At 40.9% G+C, this 21,215-nt stretch overlaps 2 protein-coding genes and 1 long non-coding RNA gene across 3 annotated transcripts in view; all 3 read left to right on the top strand.

Annotated features, from left to right (window-relative positions):
• The window catches only part of LOC311587542 (uncharacterized protein), a 101,942-nt gene that overhangs the window by 37,669 nt on the left and 43,058 nt on the right, over positions 1–21,215 (top strand). The gene's annotated exons all lie outside the window — the stretch shown is intronic.
• Positions 1–21,215, top strand: part of LOC311587569 — a 65,298-nt gene that overhangs the window by 11,264 nt on the left and 32,819 nt on the right. The gene's annotated exons all lie outside the window — the stretch shown is intronic.
• LOC311587558 (uncharacterized protein) lies at positions 2,924–5,959 on the top strand. Its single transcript, XM_084764521.1, has 2 exons — positions 2,924–2,979; positions 4,089–5,959. The coding sequence occupies exon 2, from the start codon at positions 4,309–4,311 to the stop codon at positions 5,203–5,205; it is 897 nt and encodes a 298-aa protein (XP_084620647.1). The 5' UTR covers positions 2,924–2,979; positions 4,089–4,308; the 3' UTR covers positions 5,206–5,959.

Below are 21,215 nucleotides of genomic sequence, written 5' to 3'. Positions count from 1 at the left end.
GAGAAAGCTGCCCAGGGAAGATGCACATAGGAATTGGAAGGAACCTAACTGAGAAATATGTGAGATCTTGCAGGGATAGGGCCATCTAAGTCCTTGGAAACCAAAGCCCTATGTCTCTCAGAAAGAGCAGCAGGAGTTGGTGTTTGCTCTGTTGGCTTTCCTGCCTTGGTCCATTCTTTTATCTCTATGTACACATTCCTTTCTATTGGAATGGGAAAGATTTTTCTGTACCATTGTATGTTGGAAGGATATAACTTGTTTTCTGATTTTACAAAATGTCGAAGTCAACAGATTGCCTTGAGTGTCGAATGAATCTTTGGACATTTGAACAGTGTATGTGCTGTTGCAGACCATTAGGATCATTGAATTTAGACGAAATATATTTTCTTCATGGAGTGACCAAATAAGAAAATCTCTCGGGTAGAATGCTGTCTTTGAACACTTGTCTCCCATTTGTGGCATTGTTTGGGGAATATTATGGAAGCTTTTCTAAAAGGAGCCTTTCTAGATTCTTTAGTGAGGATGGGATTTGAGTGTCTATAGACTCAACCCTTTTCTTGTTCCTTGTGTCTCCTGTGTTGTGGTTGGAACTGACGAGTCAGCTTCCTTCTTGTGCTGTCTTGCCCTCATTAGTATACACTCCATCTCTATTTCATAGAAGATGCAGTAGAAGCTATCCAATGCTAAGATTTTTTGCTAGCTATCTGTTTTTATATTTTGAATTAGTTTTTATTTTAACTGTTTTTGTTTTTCATTTTTTATTTTGAATTTTGACTTTGAAGAAAATGTTTTTTGTGTAGCTCTTGCTGTCTTGAAAGTAGGCAAATATACCAAGCCACCTTTTAACTTAGTGATCCATCTTACTCTGGCTACACAGTGCTGAGATTTGATGTGGCAAAAAAATGCCTAGCTTGTTTTATTTTTATACTACAAGCTGATGGGCTTGGGATGTAGTATTTGCATGTATGCTTGCACGTAAATGGGCTGTTGTGCATATTTTCATCCACATCTTGAATTGTAAAGTTGGAAGAGAGTATATTCTATTCCTCAGGATGGCATGTATTCATGACATTAAACTACATGAGCTTTCTGAGTCACTGGAATGTAATTGTCTGTAATTCTACCTACAAGTAGCATTTATCTGAGTTTTTAAATGAATATGTGCATTTTGCCTTATGCATGAATATGTACATGAAAATGTGCCTGGTCCTCATTGTGGTCAGAAGATGGACTCAGACTCAGGAATCTGAACTTGGTATAATGGGTAGTTGTGAACTTCCAGTGTGAATACTGGCAATTGACTTACATTATTGGCAACACCAGCAATAGCTCTAGTGTACCATCTCCCCTGCCCTATGTTGTTCATTTATTATCAACATCTATATTGCTAATATTTTCCTCTCTCCATTTTTAACTTCTTAAACATATATTTTCTATTATTAAGATCTTATTTATGGTACCATTTAAATTGGGGCACTTCAACTTTCTGGAAGATGATACAGAGCTGGAGGGAATTCCTGATACTTTGTAGGAACTTCAGTAAAGACCAGATAATTCTTTTTATCTATTTTGTTTGGTTGTGTGTTCTGCACAGGATTCAGGGTCTTAATATATGTTGGAAGGGCCCTGCCATTTGGGGCTGCAGTCCTCCCAGTCCAGATAGCCTTTGTGAAGTCGGTGTTAGGTGCAGGCCTCCCTCTCTCCATCATGGCCTCCAGCTCTCTCCATACTCCACCTAGGGAGTGTCTGTAGATATAGATGCGCCAATTGTATTTGATATATGGCGCTTGACAAAGCTCCCTGCTAGCTCTCCCCTCCCTGCACCTATAGGATAATTAGGCACGGTGTTCCTGTTCATATGACAGGAACATGCTGCCACCTGTGAAATAAGCATCCTAAAAGTGCCTGCTTTCAACCAATTCTGTACACCTATCATGGAAGTTCCCCATCCGTTCTTGAAAATCTACTTAGCCTTTGTTCTCGCTGACTATGTTGACCTAGCTCCTAAAGTGGTTCCCAGAGTATTTAATCTCCATTGTTGTTTCAGCCTTCTGGGCCCTACCTCTTGTCTTCTGATCCTCTTGCCTTGGTGGGATGATGGCCAAACCCTACCACCCAAGGGAGAGGAGAACCACAATTTCTATCTCTTGCTGTCCTAGAATTTATTGCAAAAACTTGGCTGGCAGTCAAATCATGAGCTACTCCTGCCTTAACTTCTTGACTACTGAGATTAATGGAATGAGAAAATACACTCAGTATAAAAATAATTTTTATAATTAATACTTGTTTATACAACTTCTCTGACATGAGCCCAGTACTCCTCAACTGTTTCTCTATGTCCCCATTCCTCTATGTTGATTGGCATTTATCTTGAAAGGCTATATCCTATTCAAGGGCTGAGGAAGGACACAAGTGGAGGTCAGTATTCAGGATACTTATTAAATGACTTGGTTACATTAGAACATCTGTATCTGGAAATAAGTGGAGAAAGCCACAGAATTATGTGAATATATTGTCAATAAAGGACACAGTTACAGTGTTATCACTACCATGCTTTCTCTTGCACACCTGTATGAGATGTTATAGGATGCAGTGACCTATGATGATGTGAATGTGAAATTCACTCAGGAAGAGTGGGCTTTGCTGGATCCTGCCCAGAAGAGTCTCTACAGAGATGTGATGCTTGAGACCTACAGGAACCTCACTGCCATAGGTAGGACTGTGAATTTTATGTTGCTTTCTAAATCTAGTGATAACTGTTTCTCCATTGCTGTTATTTGTTATTGACATTAGTCAGCTGAAACTGAGGATGAATGAGATGAATAAATCAGCCAGATGTCTGAGGTTAACTGAAGGGCAACTTGAATTTTGCCTAATTTCCAATAATATATCATGCATTTTCTGGTACTCTATTTTGGGTTACAATCGGGAAGACCATAACGTTAAAGAAAATCTTCAAAGTTCTAAAAGATCTAGAAGGTAATTTTCATGTGCAAGTTGATACAAATGTGCACCTGAATTACTTTTAGTGCATCCTTTAAGTTCTAAACAGACGCAAGAGTGTAAATATGCACTGTTTGAAGTGTATCGATGATTATTAAATTCTGACAAAAACATGTACCTCAAAATCAGCTATCTGGTTTATTTTTGTAAGTCATTTCTCTAAGAAAGAAGATAAGAAAACAATGTAATAACAAATATCACCATATGAACCATAGTGAGCTAGAGTGTAGAACTGCTAATCTCTTTAGTCTCATTCCACTTAGATACTGCAGAAGATATACACATTAACTTTCTAATAAACAAGTAGACCATAATAAAGGTCGTGTTCCTAATATATTTGCAGTAATGTTGCTAAGTTTAGTGAGAGGGGCAGTTTGTGAAAGTGAAGAAAGTTATTCTGGAGAAACTTTTATCCCTATACAATATTTCAATGGAAAAAATAAAAAGTGAGACTGTGAGTGCAAGGTAAACCTTTTCATTTGTTATCTTCTTTAATAAATAGATCATTTATTACAATGGATACAAGCCCTGTCGGCATTAGAACATTGAACAAAGCAATATAACCCTCTCTTACCCAGAAGAATTAGAAGATTTGTAGTAGTACCCATAACGTGTAGACTTTCTGAATGTAATAGTGTGTACAATGAATGGCTTTTCCAATTTTATTGGTAATACATCCAGAAAAACATCCATGAGGACTATCAATATAGATTGCCTCTGTTTGCCTTGGTTCACTTTCCAATTATAATATGACTCACATGATTGGAAAAAATTTAATGCAATCAGAGTGGTAAATCTGACTTCTCCCAGTTCTTTTCCAATATGTGAAAAACCCTCTCCTGTAGTAAAATGATGCTAGAAATGTGGTCCATGGAATACATGGTCTTACAATCACAAGGCTCTTGAAAAATGCAAAAGAATACTTGAAGAAGGAAGGAAAAATGAAAGTCAATAAAGTGATATTACCATGAGATCTGATTACTTTTAAAATTAGACCAAATGGTAAAATTCATTCACACAGATAAATACATTCATCAGTGTAATGAATGTGGTATAACTTTGACATGTGCCCATTATCTTTGCAGGAATCAAAGAAGATATAATGGAGGAAAACTCCATCTCTTTACTCAGTGTGGTAAATCTTTCTTATGTCAAAGTCATCCTCAAAGGCATGAAATAATTCGTACTGAAACGAAACCATATGAAAATATTCAGTATGGTGAAGCCTTTTTAAATCACAGTAGTCTTCAAATTCATAAAAGAACAGAAACTAGAGAGAAACCCAATGAATGTGAAAAATGTTTTATGGTCTTTGACCATCAACGTTATCTTCAAATTCCTGAGAAAATTCATACTGGAGAGAAACCTTATGAATGTAATCAGTGTGGTAAAGCCTTTACACGGAAAAGTTCTCTTCAAAGGCATGAAAGAATTCATAAAGGAGAGAAACCTTATGAATGTAATCAATGTGGTAAAGCCTTTGCATGGCAGAATTGTCTTCAAATGCATAAAAGAATTCATACCGGAGAGAAGCCTTATGAATGTAATCAATGTGGTAAAGCCTTTGCACTGTACAGATATCTTCAAAATCATGAAAGAATTCACAGAGGAGAGAAACCTTATAAATGTTCCCAGTGTGGTAAAGCCTTTTTATGGCACAACTCTCTTCAAAGGCATGAAAGAATTCATACAGGAGAGAAGCCTTATGAATGTAATCAATGTGGTAAAGCCTTTGCAGTGTACAGATATCTTCAAAGTCATGAAACAATTCACAGAGGAGAGAAACCTTATAAATGTAACCAATGTGGTAAAGCCTTTGCATGGCACACTTCTCTTCAAAGGCATGAAAAATTTCATACAGGAGAGAAACCTTATGAGTGTAATCAATGTGGTAAAGCCTTTGGGCAGCAAAGTCATCTTCAAAGTCATGAACGATTTCATACTGGAGAGAAAACTTATGAATGTAACCAATGTGGTAAAGCCTTTGCATGTCACAGGAGTCTTCAAACGCATGAAAGAATTCACAGAGGAGAGGAAGGTTATAAATGTAACCAATGTGGTAAAGCCTTTGCATGGCATAAGTCTCTTCAAAGGCATGAAAGAATTCATACAGGAGGGAAACCTTATGAATGTAATCACAGTGGTAAAGCCTTTGTGCAGCAAAGTCATCCTCAAAGTCATGAAATAATTCATACAGGATAGAAGCTTCATGAATATAATTAATGTTGTAAAGCTTTTGCGTATCACAGTTTTCTTCAGAGCCATGAAAGAATTCATACAGGACATAAACGTCATGAGTATAATGACTGCGGTAAAGCCTTTGAATGTCGTGGTCGTTTTCAAAGGCATGAAAGGATTCACGCAGGAGAGAATCTTTATTAATGTCCTTCATATTTTGAAGTCTTTACATGCCTTTACATATAAAGAGAAATTCTGTGAATGTAATTAATGTAAGATAGCCTAGCAGTACATAGTATCTCACAGACTTGTTCTATGAAGCTGGAATTTTGAAGGACCGGCTCCCCAAGTCTTTGCAGAGTGGGACATCGATTTTCCAGTGTCATGCTTGTTCAGCATTTTGATAGTCAATGTGCTCTCAGCAGTAAGAACAGTTGTTTGATTCAGTGGCTATTTGGCCACATTTGTTTCATAGACGTCCATTAGCTTAATTGAAGGATAGTGGATGTGCAGCCCGAAGCAGCTGTGTCTCTCTGTCAGGAAAGGCCTTTCTTCTTGAATGCCATATTCTGTAAATCTCTGAAGTGTTTGAAGACCATCTATGTATTTCCCATAGTGAATAACCATGAATGTCTATCTATGTATATGTACTGAACAATCAATTTATCTCAGTTTATGTAAATAGACAAACATTGTTTGTTTCTAGCTATGCACAATCTTCTTAACCTTGAAAAAATATACAAGATACTAAATAAAGCTTTTCCTGTAATTAACTGAACTAGTATATAACAAGACGACAAGTAAGTTTTCTAGGTGAGCAACTACTGACCTGTGTCTCCAGCCATCGTGAGCAGCTTGGAAGAGTTCACCTTCATAAGACTAGAACTACATCAAATGGGATAAAGGAGTAGGTGCACAACATGTCAGCAGTAACGACATGCTGTTGATAATACTGCACCAACTGTGAAAGCCCTTTCCAAGTGTGTATAATCCTTTAAGCATTTCTAGTGTCTTATTTTGTTTTGTTTTGTTTTGTTTTTTAATGGGTTTTTCTACAAGGTTTCTCTATGTAGCCTTGACTGTCCTGGACTCACTTTGTAGACCAGGCTGACCTTGAACTCACAGCCAACCACCTGCCTCTGCCTCCCGAGTGCTGGGATTGAAGGCGTGCGCCACCACGCCCAGCTTTTTTTAGTTTATGTTTTTTTTTTTTTTAGCATTGCTGTTGTCTTAATTTACCACAATGTCCTGCTGGGGCAATGAACATGAGAATTCTGAAACCTCTAAAACTAATTAAAGTGCATGGAAACTGTTCTCAGAAGATTGCAGGTATCCCTAACAATTCTGTCATTTTATGAGAATCTGAGAATGCTGCAAGGAGACCAGCAGAGCCAACTAGCCTAGATCCGTGTGGACTTACAGAGATGGAAGCACCAACCAAAGAGCATACATGGACTGGACCTAGACCCCTGCACATATGTAACCCATAGGCAGTGTGATCATCATATGGGTCCACTAATAATTTGAGTAGGTGCTGTCTAGGACATAGACAAAGTGTTGGACAGTTTCAATCAATGTTCTCTAGCCAGACTGCCTTGCCCTACCTCAGGGGATGTGTGAGGGTTCAGTTCTAATGAGACTTGTAGTGGTGGTATGGGTGTGAGAGCGCATGTGCACGCTCACATGCGCACTTTGCCTTTTCTGAAGGGATAGAGGGAAAGGGTGGAAGAGAGGGTATGGGAGGAGAGGAGGGAGGGGGCTACAATCACAATGTGAAGCAAATATATAAATTAAAAGAAACTTAGTAATGAATTCTGTGTACTGTGTAAGACCTGGAGGCTAGGTCCTACTTTTCAGAGCCCAGTGAGACACTAGAGTACAGTCTGAGGCAAACAGCAAGGGATGCTTTATTGATCCATCATGATGGGGTCTTCCAAGCTCTATTAATCTGGAGACCCCGAATAACCAAAGCTTGGGTCATTCATACCCTTACAGAAGCCGAATTGGCGGTTAAGCAGAGTTGATGGAGCATGATTGGTTCTTTCTTTATTTATTTTATTAGATTTATTTATTATGTATGTATAGAATGTTCTGCCTGCATGTACACCTGTGGGCCAGAAGAGGGCTGTCCATTCATATTACAGATGGTTGTGAGCCACCATGTGAGTGCTGGGAATTGAAGTCAGTACCTCTGGAAGAGCAGATAGTGCTCTTAACCTCTAAGCCATCTCATCAGCCCCCTATGATTAGTTGTTAAGATTACCGTTTAAAATAATTGGTTACTAGTTATTTTATCCCTGAGGGGACAAGAGCTCAGCTTGGGACATCACGTGCTGTCAGGTATTCAGGACAGGTATGAGGGTGTGGTTTTTCTCTGAAAGTATACAATAGCCATGAAGCCATCTCAGGTAGTTTCTAGTGGCCAGGGTTGAAAAACAACTTTCTCTATCTCTTCAACTGTAAACACACAGAAACAGGGCTAGAGTGAGTGTGTGTGGAGAAGACAGTTCACTCTATTTATTGTGGTAATGGAGTTGAGTGTGTGTAGGTAATAAATCCAAAGGCATCAAAGTTAATGCACTAAATATGTGCAATTTTATACCAGCGACAACAATGCAATATGGTTTTACCTAATTTTTCTTGCTATCGGTGTGAAATCCAAACGTTCTGCTTTAAGAGTTTATTTTGTATGCTTCACAATCCTGTGTCACATTCAGATTTATTGTTCAGTTCTGGACCATGCTCTATTTTCACTTTTGTCTCCTCAGGCAAGTCATATCTGGTGCATTAGCTTTTATGTGGCCACATCCATGAACTGTGGGTCACTAAGGTTACACTTAAGTCCACTTTCTATGTCTTTGTGCATTATATTACTCCAGTTCCAGGTTGACAGACTTGCTGTAGTAGAATATCATTTACCCTTGTACACCATAGTTTACAACACCATTAAAACCATGTATTGTCAAAAAAAAAAAAAAAAGAAAGAAAAGAAACGTTCATGTTGCAGCAAAAATTCAAAAGAATCCAAAGAAAGCTCCTAACAATTTTTTACAGGAAACTTGATTCCAAAGCTATATGGTATGAGAAAACTCATAATTTTCTATGTGGCTGTGAGGAAATAGTATAAACATTGGTACAATGTGACTCCTGAACTTACCACAACATAGAACAATCAAGAATCTGTACAATATTTGTGAAAAAAAATGAGGGAATGGAGATAAAATGCAAAAACATAAGCCTAAATTTATATTTAAGTTTCATCAAAATACCTAAGGACACTCCACCAGGGAAAGTGTGACCTTGACCGAGTTACCTATGATGGTATGTGTAACAAACACAGACTTCACTATGAAAATCACTCAGTACCCCTAAACTGCCTTCTAGCTACTACTAATCTCTCTTGCAGAGAGGCTTCATGCTCTAGAGTTCTCTCAAAATATGGTGATCAGAAAGGTAGTTCTGTGGCCCTACAGCCCCTCATGCCCCCTTGTGGTTGCAGACAAACTCAGCCCCACTGAATTCCACAAAGAAAACAACGTTGTAGAATAATTTATGTCTGCTTCCTGCCAGATGTATTATGTCACAAGGTGTGGAAACTGCCCTGTTTATGTACCGTGCACAACTGAGAACCCTCTGTGTCTCAGAAACTCCATTTGTACCCTGAAACTGATTTTCCATGAATTTTGCCATTGTGGCTGGTGGTATTGGAAAAAAAAAAGATTATCAAGTATTGCTGAAGCATAATCCCCATCAATTACTTTCTATCAGTTTCCACACTATTTATACAATTTGACACAAAAATTGACTATAGGACGTCAGGTTCAGTACTTCTAGAAACTAGACCTTCAGTTTTCTAGTTTCTAGTCTGTCTTCCTACTGCACACGAAAACCAATGCCTGTATGTGTACCCTAGAGAGTGATAGTATAAGCTCCACAGCTTTCCACTGCTTGGGCTTCAAAGCCCACTCATCCAAAGGGAATCCACACTCAGGAAATTCAGAAGCCAAAGACCTCCTCGCTCTGCTGTGATCTCACAACACAAACTAAAAAATTCAGTGCGAACCATTCTCCTCAGTCCCAGCAGATCAGACTGTGACATAGCAGTAGACTTTCTCCTCCTGGACATGGGGCAGCTGCCTCCACAGTCACCATGGCATGGCATGTGGTATTTCTCACAGTTCCCTACAGCTGCATCAGAGAAGAATCCAGGAAGAAACATGTAAGCTACCTTCCTCTCAGGCCCCTCTTTCCTAAACCTGCCCAGAGTCTCTCATTAGCTAGGAAACTCCATCTTGGCCATTGGAAGGTAGTAGCTCCTCTACTGGGGGATCAGAGGTCAAATACCTCAGACAGTTGGAGCCTTCCCAGCTGCACCCTTCCTTCCTAGGGCCAGACAGAGCAGTCCTCTGGGGAATTTGTTTTTAATGAATTTTCCAATCTCCCAGAACACTTCTTCTTTCTTTTTCAAGGCACATACAGCTTTGATTACATATTATGTTACACACTCAATACGCAGCACAGCCATTTCTATTTTATAGCTGGGAAGTCCTGCATCTGAACCTCAGTCAAATTCAAAGACTAACAAAGCAAAAAAATGAATTTGGATGTAACATAAAGTGGGAAGGAAATAGCTGTTCCTGTGCAGGGTGGAGTAAGATATTTATAAATAAGAGCCAGAGACACAAGTGAGAGGGAGGGGGTCATGGGAGGGTATCCAGAGTGTACATGCCCATGAGCCATATTAAGAAAGGAAGGAGGGGAGAATCATGAGCAAGACCTAGAAGTTAGGATTGTAAATGATAGAGGAAAAGCATCAGGTAACCCAAATGATTGGATTCCATAAGGAAGGGAAGCTAGGAGAAGGGCAGCCCAACACTAGGCTAGAGGGTGGGGTATGCCAAGCATTACCTTGCAGTAAGTAGGGACTGAGTGATGCTAGGAAAACCTGACAGCCAGGTTTCTATTGATTTGTTAAATAGGCACCCAGACTTTGTCTCAGGCTTTTCATTTCTAGGGAGAAATGTAAAGGTTGAAGTAACTTAAGGATAATCTATATCGTTATTTTAAAAGTTGGAAGAGGTTTTAGGGTCGAAAATAATTCAGAGACTAAACATAGGTAGTAGAACACACCAAGATTTACTCCCATGTTTTCTCTCACCTTGTACGTTTTCAAACAGGAAAAATAACATTCTTGTCAGGTAAAACTAGACTACTGTGCGCATGTATTCTGGGTTGGTGGAACTAAACAAACTTCAGAAATTTGGTTTTTAGAAATGAGTTCATGGGGCTAGAGGGATGGCTCAGTGGTTAAGAGCACTGCCTGCTCTTCCAAAGGACCCGGGTTCAATTCCCAGCACCCACATGGCGAGACCTGGCACTTCTACACTGACACATGCACATAAATTAAAATTAAACAAAAAAAAAATATATATATATATATATATAAAAGAAATTAGTTCATTTTCTCATGCATATTCTTGATTGCCTTGGCCTGTGACCCTCCAAAAATGGATAGCTGGACTTTCACTGATCATCTTAAATTGAATACCTGACTACTCATTGCTAATACCAATTACTGTCAAATGAGTAAACCTCTCACTTTTCTTCCTCCCCATCCATTTCTGTGCTGTGACTACATCACTTTAAAGTTGGTCAGAAAAAACAATTCTTACACAGGTCCCCTTTATTTGTAAACCACCCCCCCCACCCCCAATCCCCCCAACTCCCCACCCCCGCCTATCCAAGCTGGAGAGAGGACAATCATTCACTGGTGCCTCTTTCTTCTGAATTACTAGTTAGGGCCTTGCCTGTAAGAAAGTGAAGGACTGTTTTCCAGGCAGTGGGAATCAGAGAACTAGGTGCTCAAAAATGTCTTAACTATACAGCATGAAGAAAGGGTGATCTACAGGTGCTGTTACTCTAAGCAGAAATACATATGAAAGCCGCTGAGAAAAAGAATGAATATTTTAATTATTGGAAAACATTGGCATGAGCAGAAACAAATAAAACATTAGAGCAGTGATACATAGAAAAGTGAATTCTAAAAACACCATCAATTGACTCTTTAGAAAGATAAATATAATTTGAAAAACATATAGGTAGACTGATTTTGTAAAAGAGCAGAAACTTCTCTGGTAGAGTGAATGGCATTAATAAGACAGGGATTGACCTTGCCCCCGTGTGCAGTGTTAGCTGCTGAGATCTTTAACCTGACACACACAGCTATAGCCAATGGCCCCTTAACTGAAATTCCAATATTCACTGGCTCAAGGTAACCTAACCAAATCGTAACCAAACATCCGATCTGCTTTTATTCACATGCATGAATTAATAAAGCTGGCAAGTTACAAATTCACACACCCTTCTAGAATCAGGTCCTTCTTCACAAAGGGGACTTCTGCCTGTAGCTGAGTCTCAAAACTTAGTCTGCGCTCTAGCTACTGTCTACCCCATTTCACTGGGCATTTACTGCAGACCTTTTGGTCTGCTCTGAAAGCAGAAGCTGTGCTGCACATGTTACTGAAATGGTCAGTTCATTACATTACTCAAATGAGTAATTTTGTTTGTTTGTTTGTTTTATTTTTAAGACAGTGTTTCTCTGTGTCTCACTTTGGAGACCATGCTGGCCTGGAACTCACAGTGATCCCCTGCCCCTGCCTCCTGAGCATTGGGATTAAAGGTGTGTGCCATGACTTCCTGGCCCCTACTGGGCAGCCACCCTGAGCTGACCAGGTCACAACTGCTGAACCTGTTTGTTCTCCCTTCAAAACGTTCAGGCACTTCCCTTCTTCTTCCCTAGCTTGCAAAGCCTATCACTCAACTTGGAGTGGAGTATTCAATCTGTGCCACAACTGAAAGGGTACCCAAATATTCAAATTTAAGGAGAGAGTTTACTAAACAAAAGTTTTGTTTTTGTGGCTTCATGCTGTGTACAGCTACCTTTCACATGATAGATACGAAAAAAAACCTGGGACCAAAGAAAGATTCCTTTTATCAGTTCCATTCACCTAGAGAACCTTGACTAACCTAGCTGTGCAATTGTTTTTTGTTTTCCCACTCGGGAAGAGTTGTAGGCTAACAACAGTGTTTCCCAGTGTTTGTCATCTATTTCCTGCTTTTCTCCCAGGGTTGTCTCATAACTCCCTGGTAAAAAGAAGCAGTAGTTTGCCTGTACCCAGCCTGAAGACACAAAACTAAAGTCTTGTCTCCTAACATTGCTCTTTACCAGTGGGACATATGGATAACTCCACTGCAAGTTGAGAAATGGGCTCTTCAAGTTACCCACCTAGATAGAGGAGGAAGCAGGGGAAGTGGCTACTGGGTGTGTGACTTGTTGAGGTCAGGGTCACTGTCCACAGAGGGGAGGAGCAGGAGGCTGTGCTGAGGAAGCACAAGCAGTGTGTCCTCTGCGGGTTAGTTGGGAAGACAGATGTTGAGGCCATTGGAGGACAGTGCTACTGAAACGCAAGTCTCTACAGCTCTGGAAAAAGTTTGTTCCTGGGTAGGAAGCTTGGGCCAGCAACCATGATTCTGTGCCCCTTCAGAGCATGCTGACCTGGAGAGGTGTGTATGTCACTCAAGACGAATTGGCCCATCAGGGCCTCCAGCTAGAGACACGTCCCAGGTCAGATGGGGAGGCAGGTTCTTCTGGGAGCCTAGCTGAAAAGTCAGCTTTGTAGCTTTGCAGGCTTGTGTGGTTCTGCATGGTGTGCTCTGACCTCTGCTGCTGGGTGTTGTGAGAGAATCTCAAGCAAGTTCCAAAGTCCCGCCATGGTGAGTGGAGGGTCACTGCCCAGAAATGGAAGGAGCAGGCTGCTGAGGAGAGCTAGCTGGAGTGGTGGAGCTGTGTGGGAAGACAGACCAGTAGGCTATTGGAGAATATGCACACGTGCTACTGAAATGCCAGTCTCTGCAGACCTGAAAATGTATGGCCCTTGACAGGAAGCCTTGGCCTTGAACTATTGTGCTGTGTCCCTTTAGGACACTGTAATTCTAAGGGAGGTGCTCATGTCACCCGAGACTTGCTGGCCAATCAGAGCCTCCAGGCGGACCAGCCAGTATGAAGATGAGGCTCTTTTTTCTGGCTGCCATGCACACGTGCAGCTCTCTAGCTGAGCTTTCTTTAATGGGTCTGTGTGAATTGCTTTTTGCACTGCTGCTGAGTGCTGTGTAGGTAGTTCAGGCAAGGTTGGAATTGACAAAGTGGTGAGCTCAGGGTCACTGCTGACTGATGGGTTATCTCCACAGGTGAAATAAGCCAGTGGAAGCCAGACTGAACATAAAAAGGCAAGTTCACTTGGGAACTGAAACTCCTGGGCTAGTTCAGTAGCCTCAGGTGACAAGGCCAGAAGAAATCATACCCCACCCCCCAAGTATGGCAACAAGGATTGCAGGTGAAGGAAGATGAAGTATCTGCCACCCGCTGTACTAGGGAAGCCCTTGGCCCCAGGGGTGGGTGTGGGAGCATCTCAAGGAATGCTAAGAATGTGCAGAGGCTTTCCTTGCAGGGGGCAGGGTTGGAGAGAGAAGTGGGATGTAACAGAGCATGCAGGGAGGGGGAGGGCAACTGCAGATGCCAACTGAACACCCACAATGGGGAGGATCAGAAAGGTGAGCTGCAGGAGCTGGTGTGGTGGGTCCTCCCTGGGGCTATGTGATAAGCAAAGGCCAGATGTGGCCACCTTTTGTGTCCTATGTGATGCTAGTGCCTTCCTGGACCTGGCCACTGAATAACTTCCTATGGGGCTGCATTTGGGCAATTCTTTTGGAGCTTGGGCTGGTGCATAGACATTTCTAAAAAGGATGCCAACCTTGGAAAGCCTTATTTTCTGTGGGATCTTCTGCAAATTCTGCCCTTAGCATTTAACATTTAGGTGTAAGATTCTCTCTCTCCTCTCGAGTTTGTCTCATTGTATGAAGCTTCACTTGACTTCATAAACATCTCCCTTTTGGGCTGGAGAGATGGCTCAGTGGTTAAGAGCACTGACTGCTCTGACAGAGGTCCTGAGTTCAATTCCCAGCAACCACATGTTGGCTCACTACCATCTATAGTATAATCTGATGCTCTCTTCTGGCCTGTGAGTGTATATGCATGCAGAGCACTGTATACATAATAAATAAGTCTTTAAAAAAACAAAAACAAAAACATCTCCTTTTTATTTCATTTCCCTCTGTGAGCATTATACAAGATGCAATTCTTACAAACCTTACTAGACATAAGACATAACTTGTGCAAAACCTCCTCACCTCAGCTTTTGTACTTTCTATCTTCCACTTTTCCTTTCTTTCTCATCCTCTAGGACCTTCCACCTAGGACTTTATCACTGGTGTTTGAAAGCTCCGGTGTCCTAAAGAAATACTTCTGTCACTATCATTGCTGAAGAAATGTCTTAAGTGGCTAGGCATGCCGTGTCCAGTCCATATTTAAATTGTTCAAAACATAACCTGGGGAGTAAATTTAAAGAAATTTAATGGCAGCAGCATATAGAATGCAAAATCTTTTTTTAGCTGTCATTACAAAGATTTTTTATTAGTAATTTTTTATTTGTATTAGGATGTCTCTGTGACAAGGCATATTAATTCTAGCATAGCAGCATCTAATGTCTTGGAGAAAAGTCTTTCTGAAAAAGCTATGCTAACTCAGGGGGTCTTGACGGCTGTCCGTTTCCCAGAGAAATGGCTTTGCTTTCTTCTTGACTAAACTTCCTGTGTTCTTTAATTAAAGGAGTGTACTACAGCAGAGTTTTAAAATAACTCATTTTAGTCGATTAGAGAACCGTCCATTTTCATATCTGGAATAAGATTTTCATGTGCATCATGGCTTCTGCCTTCAGATCAGAACAGGATGCACAGTTTATGTTTACACTGCAGGATGAAGATAGACAGGCCATAACTAGCTCACAAACTAATGTTTAAGGCAGTGAGCTGCAAGAGCCAATATTATGAAGAAAGACCTGGTTGGGGAAAGGTGAGTGATGATGTCATTTGCCAGCATGTATTAACTCATGCAGAATCAAGCAACAGGCAAACCCTTCTCTGCGATGGACTCTTTTGTTTTTAAAACAAGAAAGATGCACAATTCAAGGTCATGTATTCTGTGTCTGTGATTTCAATTCAGCGTTGCTCCAGCTATTTATGTTTTGCAGAGCCAGTGCCCCAGTAAGGAAACGACGAGATTCCATTTCACCAGGCATTGGATATGTAGCCTGAGTTGCATTTTGAGACCCATAAGATGTTGAGATACCTAAGCTCTGAGAAATATATCATGGAGAGATGCATATACTGAGTTAAAGTAACAAAACTGAGTGATGAATGAGAAATTGCAGTCATAGGGCCATCTATACCCTGTGAAACTGAAGCTCCATGTATCTGAGACAGAGCTAGGGTACTTGGTGTTTGCCCTGCTGGGTTTCTCTTCTCTTTTCTTTTTTTTTTATGCCTCCATCAATTTTGCCTCACTATATGTACATCCCTCTCAATTGGAATGGGAAGGTTTATTCTGTGCCATTTTATATTGTAAAGATATAACTTGTTTCCAGTTTTTAGAAAGTATAGCTATCAAAAGATTTTCTGTAGTGTCAGAAGAGTCTTTGTTCTCTCTTTTTTTTTTTTTTTTGGTTTTTTGAGACAGGGTTTCTCTGTGTAGCCTTGGCCATCCTGGACTCACTTTGTAGACCAGGCTGGCCTCGAACTCACAGCGATCCGCTTGCCTCTGCCTCCCGAGTGCTGGGATTAAAGACGTGCGCCACCACACCCGGCCTGAGTCTTTGTTCTCTTAAATAGCATAAGAGCTGTTTCAGACCGTTAGGATCATAGAAGTTGAGTAAAATGCATCTCACAAATGGCAAATATCACAATATAATAAATCAAATCAGAAAGACCCTAGGTAGTGTCATATCTTTAAACACTTATCCCCCACCCCTTATTTGGCTTTTAGGGGTGCATTCATAGTAGGAGTTTTCCTAGATTTCTTTTTAGGGATGAGATTTGAGTGTCTGTAGACTGAACCATTTTGTGTTTTTGTTTCTCCTGTGTTAAGGTTAAATCTGTTTGTTAAGCTTTCTTCTCATGCTGTCATGCATCCACAACTATAGACTGTGCCCGTAAATCACATAAGATATAGTAGAAGCAGTTAGTATTCAATGTTTAGCTATTTTGCTAGCCTTATTTTAATTAATTATTTTTAATTAATTTTCATTTTAATTAACTAATTTTAATTACTGTACTAATTAATTAAATCCCTTTACAGCCTGACCTCTCCCTCCTCTACTCACAGTCCCACCATCATTCCCCCTTTCCCCAAGTAGCCCTCCTTCTCCTCAGTGAAGAGGAGGCCCACAAGTGCTATCAACCTCCCCTGGCATCTCAAGTTGCAGCACGACTAAGAACATCCTTTCCCACTGATGCCTAAGGAGGCAGCCCAGATAGGGGAAAAGGGATTCAAAGTCAGACAGCAATCAAGATGGCTCCTATTCCCATTGTTAGGGGACCACATGTTCACAAAACTGCACATCTTCTATATATGTGTAGTCAGCCTATCTATGCTCTTTGATTATGGTTCAGTTTCTGTGAGTCCCCATGGACTCAAGATAGTTGACTGTAGGTTTTCTTGTGGTGTCCTCAACTGCCCAGGATCCCACTATCTTTCTTCCCGACCCTCCCCCTAGAGAGAGCCAAGGGAAGCTACTTAAGAGGCATTTGTACAGGGAGAGGAAGGAAGCAGTTTTACCAGGAACCAGACCACAAACAAAATGATATGCCTTTCTCCTAACAAAAGCTCAATGATAGTTCCATTACTTTAGGGTTTTCTTCTGCTAAAATCAAATTAAGCTCTTAACAATTTAATAATCATAAAATGTGTAGCCTTTGAGGTAAGTAAATACTTAAATAGAAATGGATCAGGGAATAATGCTTTTACAAACAGTATTGCTGCTGGGCAGTGGTGGCATATGCCTTTAATCCCAGCACTTGGCAGGCAGAAGCAGGCAGATTGCTGTGAGTTCGAGGCCAGCCTGGTCTACAAAGGGAGTCCAGGACAGTGAAGAATACACAGAGAGACCTAACTTGAAAAACAAACAAAAAAACCAAAACAAATAAAAAAAACCAAACAGAAAACTAAACAACAACAAATATACTATTGCTACCCAGCACATCTTCCACAGTGGGCAGATGAAAAACACAGTTTTATTAGTCAAGGTTCTCAACATGAGCACAACTGGTAGAGTGGATCTCATTCTGTGTATTTTGAAAGTAAATTTTTTGAATGTCTCACAACTGTGGTCCAGCTAGTTCAACCTTGGCTATCTACCAAAGGAAATGTAAAGACTCCAGAACTTGTTTGGTCCAGGAGGCTGGATGTCTTATCTGGTGCTCAGTAAACTCCAGAAGTCCAAAAATTAGGATGTAAAGACACTAAAGGAGGAGCCAGGCGTGGTGGCGCACGCCTTTAATCCCAGCACTCGGGAGGCAGAGGCGTGCGGATCGTTGTGAGTTCGAGGCCAGCCTAGTCTATAAAGTGAGTCCAGGACAGCCAAGGCTAACACAGGGAGACCCTGTCTCGAAAAACCAAAAACCAAAAAGAAAAAAAAAAGAAAAAAAAAGACACTAAAGGAATGAAAATTCCTTAGCCAAGACTAATGAAAACAGGCAAAGAAAGAAAGCTTTCCTCTTCAATATCTTCTTTATATGTAGGTTGACACCCATAGCTGTGGCCGGGATTAAAGATGAGTATTATCATCTCAAAAGATCCACATTAAAGGAAGGCCTTTCCAGTTCAAAAGCCTTACTTAAGAAAACTCTCTCCAAAAAGAAAGCCTGGGGTACTCCATAGGGACTCTGGACAAGTTCATTTAGAGTTCTGCCTATTCCTACTCATGCTCAACTAGCACAACCATTTCTGAAGATTCTCACAATGTAACAGCAGAGACATCTGCGGCTATTGTTGGCTAACAATCATGCAAGAATATATATAAATTATATAAAAAAGGACACACTTGCTCATAGAGGACCAGAAAGAGTTCATTTTAACTAGCTCTGGCTGTTCTGACTGAGGCCTGTGACATCACTGTAGAGAATTCCATTCCTTCTTTTTTCTAAGCCTTGTTTTTATTTTATGATTACAGGCGTTTGTCTGTATATATTTGTACACAGTGCCTACAAAGGCCAAGAAGATTCCAGCTTTCCTGGGGCAGAAGTTACAGGAGATTGTTAGCTACCATAGAACTTCTGAGAAATTCATAAAGCATCTTCATTACTATCTGTTACTCTAGTCCCAGGCGTTCTGACACCAATCGTGAATGGGGTACAAAGACGTGCATTCTAGAAAAACAGGACTCTAACTAGGATTAATTGGTGTGGGGAGAGGTTGGTGCAAGGTGTGGCTAAAAAATTTACACTGAGGCTCCATAGCCCAGGGCTACATGACTTCATGACTTCCATCAAAGCTACAACCCCTATTCTTAGTGGTACTTTTGGGTTTGGGTTTTTTCTTTTTGTTTTTGTTTTTTTGAGACAAGGTTTCTCTGTGTAGCCTTGGCTGTCCTGGACTCACTTTATAGACCAGGCTGACCTCTAACTCCCAGCAATTGGCCTGCCTCTGCCTCAGGATTTCTGGGATTAAAGGCATGCTCCACCACTGCTGGTGTTGGACTCTCACGCCCAACTCGGGAAGCGGGGTCGCTGTGAGAGACCACGCGAGGCACAACACACTGATGCAAAAGCAAAGGTTTATTGTTATTGCTGACGCGCCAGGGTCCCTCAGCCCTCAGGAGTTGAAGGACCCCGAGTAGCTGTTACACACTAGTTTTTAGAGGTTAAAACCACAAAGCACGTGGGGTTCCTTATCAAGCTTAAACCATATGGACATTGGCAGTGGGAGACTTCTTGTGGGGACTTGGGTGTGGGTCCCTAGGGCGGTTACTAGAAACCATATGGGACCTCTGATACAGGGAGCTGGCATGTAGCTATTCTGGGAACTACGGTGGAACTCTGAGGCTAGTAGTAACGAGAACTGGGAGAAGCCTCTGGGCAGGGCAAGCAAGCCTCTTACATTTTATAATTTTACAATTTCTCACTGGGAACACCTCCCATTCTTTCTGATCCTCACATAACCAAGGTCTCAAATTCAAGGATATGACTTGGCCTCCAACGTGCTGGGCTTATTGGCATGTTATCTGAAACATGAGTAATTAAAAAGCACCTGGTTGCTTGTGTGTCACAGCAGGGAAGCAGCATGACTGCTAGTCTGTCACCTGAGACATTACCTTGAACATCATGCCTGGCTCACTCCCTGTCCTTGCTGATTCCCTATCTCCTCTAAGAACCCTCTGCTCAGCAGAGACCCACTGACTCTTCTCTCCTTGCTGGGGAAGGCGCCCTCATCCCCACCCCTCCCTCCCTTCACACCTCCACTCCATCCTCTAACCCCACCTCACCCCGAACTCTACTACAGCTGTGGGTTTTTGGTTTCTTTTTAATCACCTTTCCACTGAGCATGATGTGTTGATTAACTACAGTGCTCCAAAATGATTATCATCTCTTTCCTGCTCTCCTCTTAGGTTTGTTTCATATCTATCAGGTAAAAGGTAGCTGCAGTTTACCTGAACATAGCATGAAGCCACAAAACAAAAATATTGTTTCCTAAACTCTCTTTAATTTGGAATCTTTTGTGTACCCTTTGACTTGTGAGACAGACTGATAACTCCACTCCAAAATGAGCAATGGCTTTGCAATCTGTGCACCCTGATTCCAGGAAGAAGAAGGGAAGTGCCTGAGGGTTTTGCTGGTGCCTCAGGCAAGCTCAGAAGTTAGAATCTGGTGAACTCAAGGTCAAAGGGGGAAGGGGCCGGCATCTGAGCAGCAGGAGGCTTGAGTGGATGGTTCTGCCCTGGGGTGAGTGCAAAGGTGGAAATGCTGGGTCTTGGAGACAGGTAGGAGTGCTACTGAAATGCAAATCTCTCCACCTAAGAAAAAAACACTGGTCCTGCAATGGAAGCCTGTGCCAGGAACTACTGTGCTGTGTCCCTTCAGCACACTCTAACCATAGGGAAGTGCTCCTGTCACTCAAGACTCAATGGCCAATCAGGGAATCTAGGAAAGAGAGAAAGAGTGTTCTTCCGGGAGCCATGCTGTAAGATCCTCTCTGTACCTGAACGTACATTGAAAAACTGCATCACAGGGAAGAAGCATCCTCGATCATTGTGTATGATCCATTTCATACATCCTAGAGTTCAGTTTGAAAGTATGATATTGAGTATTTTTGCATCTATTTGTATGTAATATGTAATGCTTTTTTCATTTTTAAATCTTTATGTGCTTTGGTTACCAAGGAAATATGACTTCATAAAATCGATTTGGTAATGTTAGTTATGTTTCTATTTTATAGACTACTTTGAGCAGACTGGTCATTAAGTCTTCTTGGAAACTCTGGTCAAATTCTGCTCTAAAACCACTCAGCCCTGATTTTTTGGTTCTAAATCTTTTATAATGAGTTCGATTTCACTAGGGGTTATAGGTCTATTTAAATTTTCTATATTATTGTGATTTAATCTTCATAAGTTGAGCATACTGAGAAGATTATCCTCTTTTGGTATTTAGATTTTCCAATTTGGTGAAGTATACTATTTCATTTTAAATGTGCTTCTGATTTTTCAGACTTTTTTCCTTGTCTTTTACTTTGTTTCCCTTTTTGTTCCTTATTTTATTAATTTGCATATTATCTCTTTTTCTTTTAGTTACCTTGAATAACGGTCTGCTATTTTCTTGGTTTTCTAAGGGAAACTTCTCTTGTTTCACTGATTTTTTATCTCATTCTCTTTGTTTCTATTTCATTGATTTTATTTTCAATGTGATAATCTTGCTGCCTTCTTTAGGTGTATGCATGCCATAGCATGGGTATAGAAGTCAGTGGACAAACTATGAGAGTCAATTTGTTCGAACATTTGGAGTTCCAGGGATTGAAGTTGGTCATTTAGCTTGTTAATAAGAGATTTACACACTGACCCTTCTTGCTGGCTCTGATTTCTGAGAGACTTATG

This window comes from Acomys minous, assembly GCF_964271855.1.
Source record: "Acomys minous genome assembly, chromosome: 16".
NCBI lineage: Eukaryota > Metazoa > Chordata > Mammalia > Rodentia > Muridae > Acomys > Acomys minous.
Note: the sequence above shows the minus strand (reverse complement) of the source record. Positions and strands in the feature narration are given on the sequence as shown.

Excerpts from the sequence above, each read along its gene's own strand:
- LOC311587558 (XM_084764521.1), top strand. The coding sequence starts at position 4,309 with ATGGTCTTTGACCATCAACGTTATCTTCAAATTCCTGAGAAAATTCAT.